The 17823-nt window shown below is 28.3% G+C and overlaps 2 protein-coding genes across 2 annotated transcripts; both read right to left on the bottom strand.

Annotated features, from left to right (window-relative positions):
* Positions 1–1922: 1922 nt before the first annotated feature.
* On the bottom strand, positions 1923–5192 carry LOC145752634 (tryptase gamma-like). The gene is made up of 11 exons (XM_082568937.1): positions 5115–5192; positions 4947–5002; positions 4770–4874; positions 4360–4485; positions 3876–4034; positions 3623–3714; positions 3353–3447; positions 3045–3141; positions 2766–2925; positions 2350–2487; positions 1923–2116 (listed from the first exon to the last, which is right to left on the bottom strand). The coding sequence occupies exons 1-11, from the start codon at positions 5141–5143 to the stop codon at positions 1923–1925; spliced, it is 1251 nt and encodes a 416-aa protein (XP_082425063.1). The 5' UTR covers positions 5144–5192.
* A 1039-nt stretch (positions 5193–6231) lies between these two features.
* LOC145752226 (uncharacterized) lies at positions 6232–16662 on the bottom strand. The gene is made up of 24 exons (XM_082568467.1): positions 16597–16662; positions 16293–16354; positions 15962–16081; positions 15555–15662; positions 15148–15306; positions 14745–14830; positions 14028–14131; positions 13736–13841; positions 13386–13548; positions 13058–13216; positions 12502–12693; positions 12074–12232; positions 11328–11464; positions 11061–11235; positions 10564–10694; positions 10146–10326; positions 9839–9936; positions 9154–9325; positions 8927–9082; positions 8503–8670; positions 8089–8285; positions 7487–7677; positions 6868–7085; positions 6232–6661 (listed from the first exon to the last, which is right to left on the bottom strand). The coding sequence occupies exons 1-24, from the start codon at positions 16623–16625 to the stop codon at positions 6528–6530; spliced, it is 3405 nt and encodes a 1134-aa protein (XP_082424593.1). The 5' UTR covers positions 16626–16662; the 3' UTR covers positions 6232–6527.
* Between the last annotated feature and the right edge of the window lie 1161 nt (positions 16663–17823).

Below are 17823 nucleotides of genomic sequence, written 5' to 3'. Positions count from 1 at the left end.
ATTAGACTGGCTTTGTATAAATACAAAGGTCTTTTAACTGTGTATTAAGTTACCTAGGGTGGCGTTTTCTATGATTAACATTAATTATACTTTATAACACGACTAATTTGTAGACATGTAATTTCAAAAGGAGAATCGTCGCAGAGTTTACGTAATTTTTAATTGAGAAATACAGTTTAAAAATTAGTGAATGTTAAATAAATATTTAACTATTTGAGTTAAACATACTGTTTACTTGACTGCTTGTTTAATTTTCTACATTTTATTTTAATGTTGACCTTTAAATTTAACAATCTTTTCCTTTTAGAGTATTTGCTTTAAAATATTTAACACTAACGTAAGCACTGTATTTAGTAAACGAATTGTGTTTAAAAGTTTGTGTCATAACGAAAATACATTTAAACTCCATTGACCATAAAACCACACAACCTAACGTTTAAGTATATTGAGCTGTAGGCGACGTAAGGAATACATTATATCAGACATTTTATAAAGATAAATAATAGAGCTTATGGAATTGGTAAAATATGGCATCGACATATTTTCTATATCATTGATTTTACGCTAATTTAAATAACACTGTAAAAAGATATTAATGGTGGTAATACGCATATGTAGCATAAATATTTTAAATTATTTTTACCTTGTTATAATTTTGCTTTTAAAAATTTCACTTCTATACTTTTTCAAGTTAGGCACATTTAAATTTGCCTTAATTTACCTATGTTGAATAATTACATAGTATGGCATTGTAGTATTGTAATCTACTCTAAAATACACAAGTACAGTTTATAATGGTCCTTATATATCTACGTTCCTATCTAACTCCAATAACATACCTTTTAATATTGTAACTAATTCTTTTGCTTCAGTTTTCTAAATTATAATAACTATGTATATCTTTTCTTGATATTGGGTTACAAATTTAACCTTCTCTTTTTAGTAATTTAATTAATATTTAACTAATTGTTTAAAAATAATGATCGAAAAATAGAATTTCTAGATTTTTTATAACTGTTTTACATTTATTCTATGCTTTTAAGATACTCAATTTTAAACTTACACTTAAAAAGTAAATTCTTTTTTGTTTAACTCACTTTCGTAGAATTTTTTCTTTTATCAACCCACACATGACGTCACAATATAGACATCACTACGTAACAATACTGTCGCGATCGCTTCGATTACTTAACAATGATTTGGAATAAAATGTTTGCAACATAATTATATAATATCTGCGCTACAAATTTAAAAATGGCGTGAATTTTATTTTAGGCAAATAATTAGTAAAATATTTATGTCTATATTGTTACTAGTTTTTACATTTTATTTATAAGAAATTGAATTTAAAATTAGTATAAAACCACAAAAAAGATTTTTTTGAAATAATTTTCTACAGTTGTGTGGTTTTTTGTTTGTGCGTCGTCTAGACTAGTTTTTTTTTAAGTCGACTGAATGCTATGATTTGCCTTAACGCTTGATTTAAGCTAAATTTAATGCATTTAGGAGAATTTTTTTAAATTTATACACTACCCTTTAAACAGGTTGTTATTTTTTTAGACGTTTAAATAAGAGTGTTTAAAAATTTAAGGTTGTTTTAAAATATTAATTTTTAGTAATATATCGTTTTGTATTTTTTTATGGTAAGCGAGGATAAAAAAAATTAAATTTTTGAAATATTTACGTGGGGTATTTCCCGTTTCGTTTGCACGTGGGGCTGTTAATTTAAAATTTAAATTTAAAGTTTACTAAGCTATTTATGTTTTTAAGAGTTAGATGCAATATATATTTCGAATTTTAAATGATTTCAATCAAAATTTAAAATCTTTCATTAATACCAACTTTTTTCATTTTTGTTACTTGTTTCTTTGTATTTTTCACAAAAAATTGCGTGAAATACATTAAACGAACAACTACAAATGTTAAGTTGTACATTCTGGTTGCTTTGTTATTTTTACTGAAGTATGAATCGATATCCAATCTTCATAATACTCAATACTTGAGTAAACCTTGTAGCCCTGCTGTGTTGAACAATTCTGTCCAAAAGATGCAATTCCGGCCACATACCAGTCACAACTGCTGCATCTTTGACAAACCAAAGGACCAGACTTGATATCTAAAAAGGTAATCAATTATAAAAATTGTATGTTATGTTTAAAAAAAAAGCCTTTATGAATAATAAAAAATAGCAGTTTAAGGTGGTTTTTCCGTCGCTAGCTTTTTATATTAACTAAAAGAAATTAGGCAACATCGCTAGGCACATATAATTTATTTCTGCTAGGCTAATGCTGTATTATTAACATTTTGGCTTATTAATAAATTTTGTGACAAGAATCTATAAACAATAACCAAAGCATTCTTCATGGGGGTTTCTTGTACAAATCATTGTTTTGTTGTTGAAACCTTGAGGCTCCAACTGTTGCTGACATTCTTTGATGTTAGAAATCTGATGATCATTTTTCAATATACCAAACTCATTATTCATATCTAAAAAACATTGTCCATTTGTTTTTAAAATTAGATAAGAAATAAAATGTATATAGCTATTTTTATTTATAATTTGATTGCGCTGTTAGTGTGCAAGTTAAAAACAAGATCTTCCTAGTTTCATCGTTTTATAAAGTACTAAAGAACACTAATAACACCCTAACTGTACCACAAATGAGAACACTTGGTTTAACAATCTTAGGTATTTTTATTATCAGTTTAAAACAAACTTATAAAGGTATATATATATGTATATATATATATATATATATTATTACCTGACCCATATCCAGTACCAAAACATAAATCTCCAGTTTTTGGCTTTTCCCTATTGGGTAAACAAACCTTCCTAGTAAAGGCACCAACAGTGACTTTTCTGTGAAGTTTTAACAAGGCAACATTGTTGTCTGGAAAGCTGTACTTTTCATGAACATGTATCTAAATGTAAATATTTTATTAAACAAGCAAGTTTTATTTTTTTTAAATTAAAGATATCTTTTTTTATCAATTAAATTGAAAGCGAAATAGTTCTCAAGCAAACTAAGTTTTTAACTTACGTTGGTAACTCTAAAGGTTTGTTGGTGAACGTTATTTGTATTAATACTTGAATAAACTCCCAAGTGTACTCTTATGTTATTTAAGTCGATTTCTTGACTAATTTAAAAAAAAATTATTTTTTAGTGATAAAATAATTTCTGTTTAAAACTTGATCATGCTCAAATACAAAAAAAAAATTCAAATATTAAAGGTTTTTGTTAAAAAGAGTATCTTGTTTTCTATAAAATTAAATAAAGGAATATTTTTACATACAAGTTTTAGTTACATTTTATTACAATATACAAAAATTAATCTTATTGTAACATACTTAAAGCAATCAGCTGCAGTTAAAACCCACTTCTTAGATATTAGCACACCAATGCACGTGTTTAGCCCAGTTGTGGTTTGTACAGTTACATATGCCTATATGAATAAATAAAGTAAATAGCCTAATATCTCCTAATTTATAAAGAGCTTATAAATTTAAACAAGCAATGGTTACATAAATTTAATTGTTTTGGTACTTTTCTGTATTTTTTTTGCAATTAAATGTTTTTTATTTACTTATGTTAGTCAATAAACTAAAAATAATATTTACCATCCAAGGCCAGCGTCGAATGTTATCATATTTTGAATTAATAAAAAATCTACCAGAACCAGAACTTGGTTTTCCACAGCTTTCATGGCCATCTTTAATAATTTGTATCATAATTGTTTGGAATTTATTTTTAATTTACTTGATTTCAAATATATCCCTTGGGTATATAATTTTTAAATTTCTTTATGGTTTATTGTTTTTATTTTTACTAAGTGTTGGATAATGCTTAAACTTTACTTTAAATCTACATTACTTTGATTGATTTTGCAGCATTTCTGCTGCTTGTAATATTGTGTATAGTTTTCTTTCACTCGGCAGTGCCCACAGCTGTAACTACCCGGGTTGTTTCGGCATACAAAAGCATTTTCATTTTCATCACAAAGAGTTTTATTCAACTCACATTCATTTATATCTAACAAAATAATTAAACTAATAGAATGAAATTGTACTGTACAAAAACAATCGTAAATTTTAAACAGTACTGTTTACTAACCTAGTTTTAAATATGAAAAGAGTAAATTACAATTTACCATATATATATTTTTAAGTTATGAGATTTAAGTATTAACAGATTTATATACTCAGTTTTGTGTTACAATCAGATTTTTATAAAATATTTTAAAATTAAAAAAAAAATTTAGAACTAATCATATTTTAGTTAAACTGAAAACACCAAATTTAGTACTGTAACATAACACTGTGCATTTAAAACCAGTTAAATTGAAATATTGACTAACCTGTACATGTTTTACCATCTTGTTCTAAATTAAATCCAAAATCACACTTACAAATCACTTTGTTTTGAGTTGCACCAATTCTCTGAACTACATCGCAATCTTGAGAACAATTAGCTGCCAAGCACTCTTAAACGTAAGTTTATTGTTTATTAACATTTTAACATGACAGGTACTTATATTTGAGCCAATAATGTTTTTTTCTTTGATTAAACAATTTTGGTTTAAAATTTGCTACAAATTTTAGCTTATAGCTTTTGGAGTATAATGTTATATATAACCCAGTCTAAAAAAATAAAAAATCTATCCTTAAAGGTTTAAATAAATATAAAGCATAACAGTTTTGCACAAAACAGTTTTTGTGCAGTCTTTTTTGTTGTAGTCACTAAAGCAATAAAATGTAAAAAAAACACCTGGATTAATGCATTTGTTACATGATTTTCGGCAAAGATTGGCAAATTTTCTTAAGGCGCAGAAATGTGGAATGCTAGAACACCATACAAAAGAATCCTTGCAATCTAAATTCAAAAATAATTTTTTTTTATCTTTGAAGAAATTTTTATCAACAAAGTTCTACAAGGTTTGCTTACCTACAAACGTGCTTCCATTTATTTCTCTCAATTTGAAACTCAGCAAAATAAAACAACTATAAAGATAGCAAAAATTAGAGATTATTGTTAAAAGCACTCTGTTCATAGAGAAGCAGTTTTTATCAGGACAAAACTTCAAGTTATTTTTTAATAATTTGAAAAACTTACCAGTTAAAGAATAGCATACTAAAGTTCATATTTACTTGTTGGAACTGTAGTAAACGTTTTTGCTCAATCACCTATTAGCAAAGATATGTCTTTTAGCTTTAAAAGCCTTGAATTTATAGCAAACTTATGCAGTATGTAAATAGATCAATTCCAGCTACTTAGTATCCAAATAGATTTTATTTTGATGATGTAATATATTTAAAACAAAAAAGTGGAAATATAATTCGATTGGATTATGTATTTTGCCAGAGGGTATCTGCAATATTTAAATTTAGGTTGTACCATTGCGAACAATCTCAAGCGTCATAGCTTATTTTAATTATTTTAATTTATTTATATTAAGAACTAAAAAAAAAGAATTAATTGAACTAATAAGATTTGTTTTAGGTAAAAACAAAACAAAAATAGACTAGTTTTGTTTTAATGTTGTTTATGTTTTTTATGTTCGCAAAATTTATTACTTTTATTGTTAGCTTTTAGTTATTTTTTGTATAAATTTTTATCCTTGATGTGGGAAGGTTGATTGCGCAACCTAAACATAGATTAACAACTGTTATCCTGACCCAATCTCAAGATGCCTGTGGCAGTTGTAAATATTATAGATTTTAATTTCCCGATAACTATGTTGCTGATTAGTGCTGGCTTAGCGGGAGTTCCACCGTTTATAGCGCCTTACTCAAAGGCATTACAGCATGAAAACAGTGAGGATCGAACCCACGACCTCATGTAGAAAGTATTCTTACCACTACACCACACTGGGTATTTTTTTATATGTTTTGAAACTCGGAAACAGTAAATATAAAACTTTTAGCTTTATTTGAAAATGTGTTTTATTTATTAGACCCTATTGTTGTTAGTTATTTTATTGAATAAATTAAGTTTAATTTGGATTCTGTTGTCAACAAAACATAATAACATTGAAAACAAAGACTAATTAAAATTTGTGTAAATCTTAGTCTTGGTATGATAATTTTTGTTTAAAATGAATGTTACAAAAAGTTTACTAGAGGAAATTAAAATTATAACCCAGTTTTGATAAAAAATTGTTGATGTTATTAAAATTTTTTTTTGGCTTTGATTACTCCACTTTTAATAAAAACACAACTTATTCAATATAAGATTTTTATTTTGAATATTTACACTATACATTATTCACTTTAAAATATTAATTTAACATTTATTGAAAAAGCACAACAAACAATGTTTATTAATTTTAAAAAAAAACTTTTTACATTAACCCCTTCTTTATTATATTAAGTTTAAGAAAAAATGGATAAGGCACTTAAATTAAATTTTTTACATTAATTAAAAAGAGTTTGTTTATTGGCAAAAATTACATACTTGGTAAATTAGAAAAAACGAGAAATTAATTCACGAAGAAAATTAAAAAAGATATTATTTTAAAGTGTTAGTTTAGTTATTTGGACATGTACACGATCTTTGACAATTGGAAATTATAAATTGATTTGTTTGGCATAACTGTGGCTGGGATTGTAGAAAAAATGCACAAAATGTTGACAAGTCCACAGTTCCTGGCTCGCATCGAACTAAAATAAAGGAATTGATATTTAAAAGAATTTTAATTACACAAATGTAGTTGTTAAAGTATAGTTAAAAATTGAAAACTTTTTTTTAAATTTGGAATTTTTAAATTACAATTTTATTTAAAATCTTTTTTATTTTTTTAAGTGTTGTTATAATTAATATTTTTTTGTTTTATAAATTTTCATTTAAAAGAATGTAAATTCTCTACCTCTTTCGCAACAAGTTAGATCACAATTTGCCAAAACAAATGTCATAAAATTACGGTTTGTGCAAAAAGCTTGAGTTCTATAACTAAGACATGTTTCTCTTGCAATAATGTCGACTTTTCCAGCGCACTCATCACCTGGCGCTGTTTCGCAATTTCCAACATTACAAGTTTGTGTATTAGTATCATCTCCAACACATGTTGTTCCTCCAACACAAACTCTATATCAAAAAATAAAAGTTTATTAGTTAGTTGAATTTTTAAAACTATACTTTAACACTTCATCAAAAAAGTAAAAAATAATTTATTGCTTAACCAGGATATTATACTTAAAACAATTTTGTATAAATAACAAGCGGTATTGTTTTAAAAAGTGTATTCCAAAACTTATTTATTTTGGCAAACGCTTGGAATTACTTACTATTTAGATCTTATAAATTGGAAATTTTCACAGGCTTTTATTTTTAATTAAAGTTATGATATAAAAAAGATAACTTAACATGTCATGACATATCAACCCTTTGAGTTTATGTATCTTATTCTAAAATTTTTAGACATTTGCAGCAACTTAATACTATTTTGCTTTTATTATTCAAATTTAGTTTAGGTTTCTAAAAACTACCTTGTTCTTTCTTGACTACCCTCATCACAAGTTGTACTACAGTCTCCAAAGTTACTCCACTCTGCCCAAGTTGGACAAACCCCTAAATTACAATTAACAACTCTGTTGCCTACACCAGGACATCCAGGACCTCCTGCGATCCCACCATTACAAGTCCTTTCTTCTCTTAAGGATCCATCACCACAGGTCTCCTAAAAATTTAAATTTAGAGTTTAAAAAAAAGTTTAGTGTTTTTTTAGTTTTTTTGATGACAAATATTGCTTTCAATGATTGGATTGAAGTGTCAGGAATTTTTTAACTTGAAGTCCTCTACTCTTCAGCTTTGTTGCATTAAAATATTAGTTAATTGCTCGCCATTTGACCTGCATTTAAATTGTCAAAATATGGTTACAACTTACAACTTATGTGTGCCGGTGAACCTGATAACTTACCCTTGCATTACAATTAGCAGTTAAGGCATTTATTTAAAAAACATATATTCATTTGTGTAAATATATGTATCATTCAATAAGCTTTATTATATGAAAATGCTATTGGCACCACATAAATACCACAAAGTTTTGGCAAAATAAAGAATAAAAAATGATTAAAAGTTAACTCACCGAACATGGTTCAACTGCGGTCCAATCTCCCCACACCCCTCTACATATCTCAATGTTGCACTCCTCACTGTCAGTTAAGCTCGTCCCATATCCATCAGCTGGACATAACCCCTCTTGTGGGCAAGTGCGAGTTCTTTCTCTCATTCCTCCATCGCAAGAAACGCTACAATCTCCAAATTCAGTCCAATCACTGAAAACTGTAAAATAAAAATAATATTGTCTTATTATGAAGCATGTGATTTTGAGTAATACCAAATGAGCTTAAATGTTGATTGAATTTAACTAAAAATATGGTAAATTTTTTAAGATAATGTAGTGACTCTGCTTCTAGTTTGGGTGGCTATTGTTTCACCCAACCGGTCTTAAAAAATTATTTGAGTATTTACCCCAAGAACAATCACAAAAATTAAATACCTGGACATATTTCACTATTACATCCTCTTCTTCTATCATCGTTGCCAACACAACCATCATCCCCGACAACCCCATTGATACAAACCCTCATTGAGGTTTGCATCCCTTCCCCACAAGTCACATCACATTGACCAAAAGCTCCCCATGTTCCCCATGTTGGACAAGGATCTAAAGCAAAAAAAAAATTAAAAAATTGATATATACTTGTCTTTAGTTTTTTTTAAGTTGTGTATGACTGTATAACATGGAAAGCCAAATAAAGTGGCCAAATAAAGAATTATTTAAAAAAAAGGATTTAAAACTATTTTTATTCTGTTTTATAAGTTTTGGAATTCTTAAAAAGTTTGTCCTAGAAAAATCTCCCATAATAAACAAATAACATTATTTAGTAAAGAAAGGTTTAGTAAAACATAAACAAACTTACGAGTGTTGCAGTTTCCTATGTTGGTTGCACTACCGATACAACCTATACCCTCTGGTTGCCCCCCTTGACAGGTTCGACTTCTCATTCTTGTACCTCCACCACACGAGGCACTACATTCTAAATATGGTCCGAAAATGCTCCAAGTAGGACAATCAACTTATAAAAAATAAAATTGCTGATAAACAAACTGTTACTGATACTTTGCAAGGAAAAGACATAAAACTTACAAGTATTACAAACTCGGGTTCTCATTCTTGGACCAGTGCAGCCATCATCACCAAAATTTCCATTACTACATTGTCTTCTTGCACTTTGTTCCCCTGTACCACAACTTTCAGTACATTCAGACCATGCCGACCATTCTTCTAATCTTGGACAACGAGCATTTACGGTGCAATCCTATAAACAAAAAATTTAAATAAATACAGGCTAAGTATATATATATATATATATATATTATTTTTGTATATACATTTATCTCCGATGTGGGAAGGTCAAATGCATGACCTTAACATAGAGTAACATTAATTACTCCAACCCAGTCTCGAGTTGCCTTTAGCAGTTTTGGATATTATTTAGATTAGACCCTATAATTATGCTGCTGATAAAGTGCTGGCTTAGCAGAAGTTCATACCATTTATAGCGCCTTACCCAAGTGCCCCACAGCATGAGAGCAATGGGAATTGAACCCACAACCTCATGTGTTGTAGCAAGTGTTCTTACTACTACACAACACTGCCGGTTGTTATGCAGTACCAGATAGCAAGCCAAAAAAGTAATAATGTTACGTAATTTGAATTAAAGCGTAACTTGTTAGTATAAAATTAATTATTTTTTTGTGGATTTATATGCTAAGATGTTTTATATTTAGTTGTGTTTAACATAACCAGTTTAAATCAAAGAATATCTTACTCTTGTTTGATCCATGTTCCCTGAGGAACTTGTTCTTGTTCTGGTTTGTTGGCCCTGTCTACAACTTACTGAACATTCTCCCCATTCACTCCACTGCCCTTTAATTGAACATTTAGTTGATATGAATAAATTTCAATGATATAATCAAAATAGTTCCCCAAAGAAAAGTTCAAAGACCAACCTTTATTAGGTTGTTTCAAACTGCTTTCAATTGTTAAAAAAAGCAACAGTAGACCAGCAAGAAAAATAGTTTCTTTTTTATAAAAAACAGTATTGTCAGTGTGATTTATTTCAATGGATTTCTTACCTGGACAAGCTTGTACATTGCAACTGGTCGACCTTCTGAGTGATCCCATGCATCCAATATCACCCCGCTCTCCATTTAAACAAACTCTGGAGCCGGTTTGGGTTCCAGGACCACAAGTTGTTGAACAATCTGTCCAAGTGCTCCAGTTGTCCCAAACTGGGCAAAGTTGTTCGTTACAAGCCTGTTCAAAAAATTTTAATAAGCTGAACTGGACAATTTTTTCGATAATCGAAAATACAATAAAAATGAATCAAATTTTAATATTTCTTTTACATTTATTTTTTAACTTTATGTATATTTATTTGCCGAAGTTGAAAAATAAGATTTAGATTTACTTCATTTATTGTAGGCCTATAGGGTGTTACTTGCTGTGATCATAAGGTTAGAATATCTCAAACAAAATAATTTTTAGTCTTACCCTATTAACGAATTCTCGTCCCACACAACCAATCTGTCCAGGTTCTCCGTTAATACATTCTCTTGATCTTTGTTGTTGGCCAGTTCCACATGTTTTATCACATGCACCATATGTTCCAAATAATCCCCAAACTAAATAGACATTATAAGCATCAAAAAAAACAAGTCTGTGATAATTTGTAACCTATTAACTTTTATTAAATATACTCAACCCAAGCACTTCAAAAGCAATTTTTATGGTTTTGAAGACCTATAATATGTATACATATCATACAAATGGACATATATAAATGTCATAAACTTTTACTATATATATATATATAACTAGCCACTGAAATACTTTCAAAAATTGCAATTCAACAATGGTTTTTGGATAACTTAATATTATCTTTTTTAAAATACTTCTGCAGTTTTTAAAATTTAGTTACATTCAATCAAAATAACACAATTAAAAGATTTTGAAAAAAGTTGTATGCTAGTATAATTATTGTTACATACCTGGGCAAGGTTGTGAGTTACATGGACGTTGTCTTGTATTTATACCAACGCAATCTCCACCAATCGGAGCATCACAAGTTCGTTCTCCCGTTGTCATTCCTGTTTCACAACTTTTTGAACATTGTGACCATGTTGACCATTGGCCAAAAGTCGGGCACATCCCGTTGTTGCAATTCTATAAGTTCAACATAAGAAAAATGGTTCATGTTCACTAAGTGGAATTGATTTGTCTTAATGAAAAAACTTTGTGAAATTACAAATACTAACAGATTCTTGAATGCTGTCTTCAGTTGGACATTCTGGATCTCCAATTTCACTAGTTAAACAACCTCTGGATCTTGTTTGAGTACCACTACCGCATGAAACCGAACATTCACCATAGTTTTCCCACTGACCCCATGTTGCTAGAAAATAACATTTAGTTTTAATAACAAAGTTGTAACAGCTATAAACATAAAGACCTAAAGTTATGTGTTTAATTTTTTTTACCGGTTAAATAGATTAGAAATTAAAGATTTCTTAAAACGTGTTATGTGGAAAAATAGCATTATTTTTGTTTATTTTTGTTTGAGTTAATATAAATAACAATTGCTTAATAATTAATACCCAGATTTTTGTTTTAGCTTTGACAAAAGTTTTTGTCATAGCATCTCTCTCAAGGCAGCGTGGTGTATTGGTAAGAACATTTGCTACGCCACCATGAGGTCGTGGGTTCAATCCCCACTCCTCTCATGCTGTAGCGCCCTTGAGTAAGGCACTATAAACGGTATAAACTCCTGCTGAGCTAGCACTTAATCGGCAGCATAATTACCAGGCAATTATAATCTCTATAATATCCCAAACTGCCACAGGCAACTTTAGACTGGGTCGGAGCAACTGATGTAACTCTATGTTTAGGTTGTGCATTCGACCTTTCCACATTGAGGATAAAAATATAAACAAAAAAAAAGGACAAAGCATTGCGGTTGTGGGAAATAAACTGTGGACCTGTCTTTAACAAAATATAAACTTACTGGAATCGCAAGCATTTATGTTACACATAAGAGTTCCAAAGTCTTCCCCCAAGCAATCTGGATCTCCTTTAACTCCATTTTGACAGAATCTGATTCTCTGTTGTTCACCACCCCCACATGTAACAGGACATTCTGTCCATGCTCCCCAGTCTGTCCAAGCTAAAAATAACATTGACCAATTTTTTTAAAAACAACAGTTTTTCTGGTATTAATACTGTTTTTATGACATGTTTTCTTCCAATAACTTAAAAACGTAATATTTTTATTAGTTAAAAAGTAATTTAATGTACAAGCTTTATAAGTCATAAATTTCTACACCGAAGTTTAATTGAATTCAATTACCTTTATAAATTATATTTAATTAAAGATGAAATTTCATGTTTTAAATTATTCTTTAAGAAATATATTGGTATATTGTTGAAACTTACATGGTTTTATACAGGTTCCTTTACTGATACTTAAACTTGTGACCGAAGAAATCCAGTCCTCGTGGTAAACAACGCTTGTGTAAACACCATAGAAACCAGGTGTTGCACAACCCCTACCAAAAGAAGTAATACCAGCTAGATACCAATCACAATTGTTACATCTTTGGCACACCAAAGGGCCACCAGAATCACCTGGAATATGTAAGTTTGTTTACTTTTGGTATTTCTACAAGTAAAAAAGTAATTTTTACATTGAAGAATTTTTTTTGGATTAGTGGTTTTTGTAAGATAAGAAAAATATGAGATCAATATTTAAGTGAGTATTTTGTTTTGTTAATGAACAAAATTTTTATAATGTTAAATGCGTTTATGAGGGATTTGAACAACTGTTTATAGTAAACTTAAAACCTAACCACCCATTTGCCTAAGGTGCATTAACATGTCAAGATTAGTCTTTTAAACTATAAGTACAACATTATATGCCGAACTGTAAGCAAAGAATTTAATTCTTAACATTACAGTTGACATATTGTTTAAGCAATAAAAATATAAAAACCTTGACAAGTGTCTTTTGTTCCTTGTCTATTTCCTGCACATAACATTGTCTTTGGATTAACTTGTGAACTCTGGCCCCTGTATACTTCCGCACATTCATCTATGTCAACAATTGGAAGATCTACTTCTTGTAAACCTTCAGCTGCTGCTCCACCAAAAGCTGATAAAAAAAACAAAATTTTTAAACTTATTGTAGTCCATGCAAATCAACAGTTCCATTTAAAAAATGATTTTGCAATTAATCGAATTACCAGGTCTATAAATATAAATTAAAAATACGGCTTAAATATCCTACTATATTATATAATTTAAGTTTATTTAATTCTTACCTAAAGCCCCATAGCCAGTAGCAAAACATAATTCATCAGTTTTGGGTGTCTCGCCATTAGGCAGACACACAACATTAACAAATCGTCCCAAGGTAGCTCTTCTGTGGAGTCTAAGTAAAGAGATATCATTCTCAGGAAAGTTGAATGCTTCATGTTGAACAAGCTATGAATTGGTGAAAATAAACGTTGAAGGTTTTGTATGGGTTTATTTTTTTAACATATTTACACAAAAATTATTTCATATAAGTTAAAATAGGATTTTAAAATTATCTAATTTTTCTCTACTTCAAGTACTATGTGCTTTATTGGAGTTTTTATAAAGAAATAAAATTTAAATTTATTGTCCCTACCTCAATAACTCTGAATTGTTGTTGGTGAACATTATTGTTGTCAATTGTTTGTAAAATACCGAGGCCAACTTGTATGTTTCCGTAATCATCTGGACTTTTTATAGTTCTACACAAATATAAACCAAATATTTATATGTTTTTTTAAAAAGGTTAAAGTATTAAAAAAATAGTTGTTTTAAACTTTCAAACATTCGTGCACGAAACTAATCTATTTTATTTTTAAATTATTTTGTAAACTTAAATTAATTTAAATTTTAGATAGTTAAAAAACAAATAAAGAATCCATACTTACTCGTAGCAATGTGCAGCAGACACGACCCATCTATCACTTATAAGGGAACCCCCACATAGACCAGCCCTACCTCCTGCTCCTGCTCCTTGGATTACAATATAAGCCTAAAAAAAATGTTTTAGAAAGGTGAACATTTTAATAAATGAATTTTAATAATGTTTTTTTTTAACGTATTAGTTGCACAATAGTTTAATGTATTGGGAATATTAAGTTGTTTTAGATAAAAGAATTTTAGATTTTATATACTTTTTAGACTAACAAGAATAAAAAATATTTTAAACTGATTTGGCTTTGGACTTTGCCTTACTAAAATAATTTGTGACTGTAGGTTTTAATTAATTCTATTTTAAAAGAAAGAATTAATCTAAACCACACAGAATGTTACCGCTAAAATTTTTCCAATAAAAGTTGTTGGTTCAGCAAATTTTATTTATAAATTTTCGAATAGGAAAGTTTTTGCCCAGGGTCACTTAATTTCAGAAGGCTGTGTTATAAAAATTAATTTAAACTAAATATCACGCTGAGAGAATAGGATTACCTTTCGTTATAAACTCTCTTTTATTTTTCAAACAAATATGTTAGTATGACAAATTTTTACATTGTTGAAAACTATAAAAATATACCGATGCATTTTTAAAACTTTTGTTCTCGTAATGTTATAATTTTCTACTGTTATTAACATAATATTTATTTAAAAAAATTAACATTAATTTTTACCATCCAAGGCCAGAATCCAATTTTCGACAGTGTTCCGTTAACTACACGACCATTGTTACTAAAACTTTTTCCACATCGTGGAAGATCTGTTTAAAACGAAAATTTTAATTTTTAGGTAAAGTTAATAATTATTTTATTTTTTTCTGTGGAATATATATCGGTTAAAACTTGGGATTGTTTTAGAATATAGATTTCTTATTTTTCTCTTTCCATGTTAATTTATTTTATATTTTGGAGGTCGACTTTTTAATCTAAAGGAAAAATCGCTAACTTTAGTCTTAAGTTGCCTTTATCGTTTTTAGATACTATTGCCTGTAAACTTGTTAATTGTTTTTCTTAATATAAATTAAAATATATTTCCGTCATTACAAAGCATCTTTACAACTTATTAAAATGTAATAACCGTTGTTAAGTTTGCAGCATGTCGGTTGTTCGTAGTAGCTCCATAAATTCTCTCTGGTTTGACAAACACTGCAACTGTAGCGACCTGGTTCATTTCTACATAAAGTATTGTTGACCTGATCCAAACAAAGGGTTGTATCTTCAGCACATTCATCAATGTCTGTTAATTCAATTTAAATTAATGCGTTTATGAATTTGATAATCTTTTATCAAAAGTATTATTTTAAAAAGTGTATTTAAAAATTTAAGGCTTAAGCTTTTTTTATCGAAAAATTCAATCGTGTATAGTAATTTCTGTTAGTAGAATATACCGTTTTTGTAGTATTAAATTGCTTTATTTTTTTAGCTCATGTATAGTTAGGGTTGTAAAAAAATATATAAACACTACTTCTAAAACTTTGTTCATACCAACACAGGACTTCCCATCGACTAATCTATAACCTTCTTGACAGGAGCATTTAACTACATTGTCTGCCATTATTTCACAATTCTGCTCGCAACCCGCTGCCAAACATTCTAACATATAAATAAAAGGTAAATTTATATATTTAACTTTTTTTATTTACCTGTATAAAATTAAGTTTTATATATTTTAAATGGATTTTTAATTTAATAAGGTCCATTTTGTAGCTTTCGTTGGAGGCTGCAAATTGAAGAAAATCTTTTTAATTTGCCTTATAACTGACAATTTAAGTGAAACCTTTACCCAAGCCAGTCTCATAATGAAAACAGTTTAAAAGTGACGCAATCAATGATAACAAAAACGTATTTAAAAAAATTACTATGTTACAAAATTTGATAAATTGTTTAAATACCGTTACTGGTAGCTGCACAGGCATTGCAAGTTTCTCTACAAATCCGTTCGATTGGTCCATCCGGCCTACATAAAGGTTTTGATCCTGGACACCAAGGAAAACAATCCTTACAAAACGGGGCTAAAAATAAATTTTAAAATAATCTCTTTAGGATAAATTTGATACAGTCAAATGTTTTAAATATTTCAAACTAATATTAATAAAAAAGGCCTAACCATACTACAACACATTTAGTAAACATTACCTTTTTAATAATTTAAGTTTTAAAATCAATTTAGCCTGTTAAAATATAACAAAAAATGGAAATAAAAATCTAAATAAAAAAACTTACGTTGACAATCTGCAGTTTGAGCTTGTACTGTCGATAACTTAACACACAGAACAAACAAATAGCTGTAATAATAAATGTTTTAATACGTTTTATTATTTAAATAATTAATTTAACAATATTTAAACTACTTAAAAAAACATACTTTTTTGTGTAGATCATAAAATATATTTACGGTATAAACTTTTTTGCGACTTTAAAATTTGTTCAAAAACTGCCAAACTTTAATTGCCGAGCTAGTAATTTTACTGTATCTATTTTCATTTCGTCTATTTATAAAAAAATGAATAAATATTCATATACTTACCAAGTTAAAATTAACGAAGTTAGTTTCATATTTACTTATTTAAATCTTTTGAAAAACAAAAAAGAAATAAATGTTTGAAAACTACTATATTTTAAAATATAAATTTAAACCTAACGTAAACTGACTTTACTTTATAAGCGACTGTTTTTTATAAAAAGTTTCAGCAAATAGAGTTAAGTAGTTACCATGCATTTACTTTAAAAATGATATCAAGCCCCTTTAATAACACTCACAACTTATCACATAACCCTATATATAGACTTATACTGAAACAAATACGTTTTACAATAACAATTTATATTAACTGATACATAAAAAATGATGCACCTCATTTCTTCAGATGCCGGGGGCCAATTATAATCTGATAACCGCCGTTTGTTACGTCATTCAACTAAGTTAGCTCGTTCCAATTCGATCTGTCGCTGATGACGTCATGTTTTTTGAGGTGTTTTTACGCGCGCGTCATAAAAACCAAAATCATTTGACATTTTCAAGTTCAAAATAGCAATTGATGCGGTCAAGTTACTGTTTAAGATTTTAACCTAACTGCGCTCTTGTTGTATTTAAAATAAAATCATTGTTTTAAGAAAAAAATAAAAGTACTTTTTAACTAATTAATTTCCACTTTTTGGGTTTAATACTTTATGATTGCCAATGATAATTAATACTTTTTCGTATTATCAGTTGTGTTAAATACTGGGTCACGGTCAAGATTTATTTTTAAACGATATAATTAAGTTCGACTTATATCTATAAATATTAAGTTATAAATAAATATAGCTGATACAGCTGAACTTTTTGGCTTTAAGTTATTTCGATATTATACTTTCACGAATTGGAATTGCGATTAATTTGTAAGTTCTTACTGTACTTTATAATTTTAATCTGTATACAAAGAAACTAGCTAAAAACGTTTATAATAAATATTAAAATTTGAAATAAAAAATTAAAAAATAGAAGTTTAAGTTAAGTTGTTATTAATTAAATTATATTGTTTGACATGTTATAGAAATAATATTTTGGCGGTTAGAAATTATTATGAATCACAATTACACGAAAAGAAATTACCCGAAAATGATTCATTTTAGTTCTTGTATTTATTTATATATTTTAGGAAACATTTAAAAATTGTACTGTCAACCATTATTTGATAATTGTTTAACAACTAAATTAGGGGTACAAATAAAAAATAAAATTAAAATCACACCAAAAAATATTGATTATAAA

This window comes from Corella eumyota, chromosome 5, assembly GCF_963082875.1.
Source record: "Corella eumyota chromosome 5, kaCorEumy4.1, whole genome shotgun sequence".
Classification (NCBI taxonomy): domain Eukaryota; kingdom Metazoa; phylum Chordata; class Ascidiacea; order Phlebobranchia; family Corellidae; genus Corella; species Corella eumyota.
Note: the sequence above shows the minus strand (reverse complement) of the source record. Positions and strands in the feature narration are given on the sequence as shown.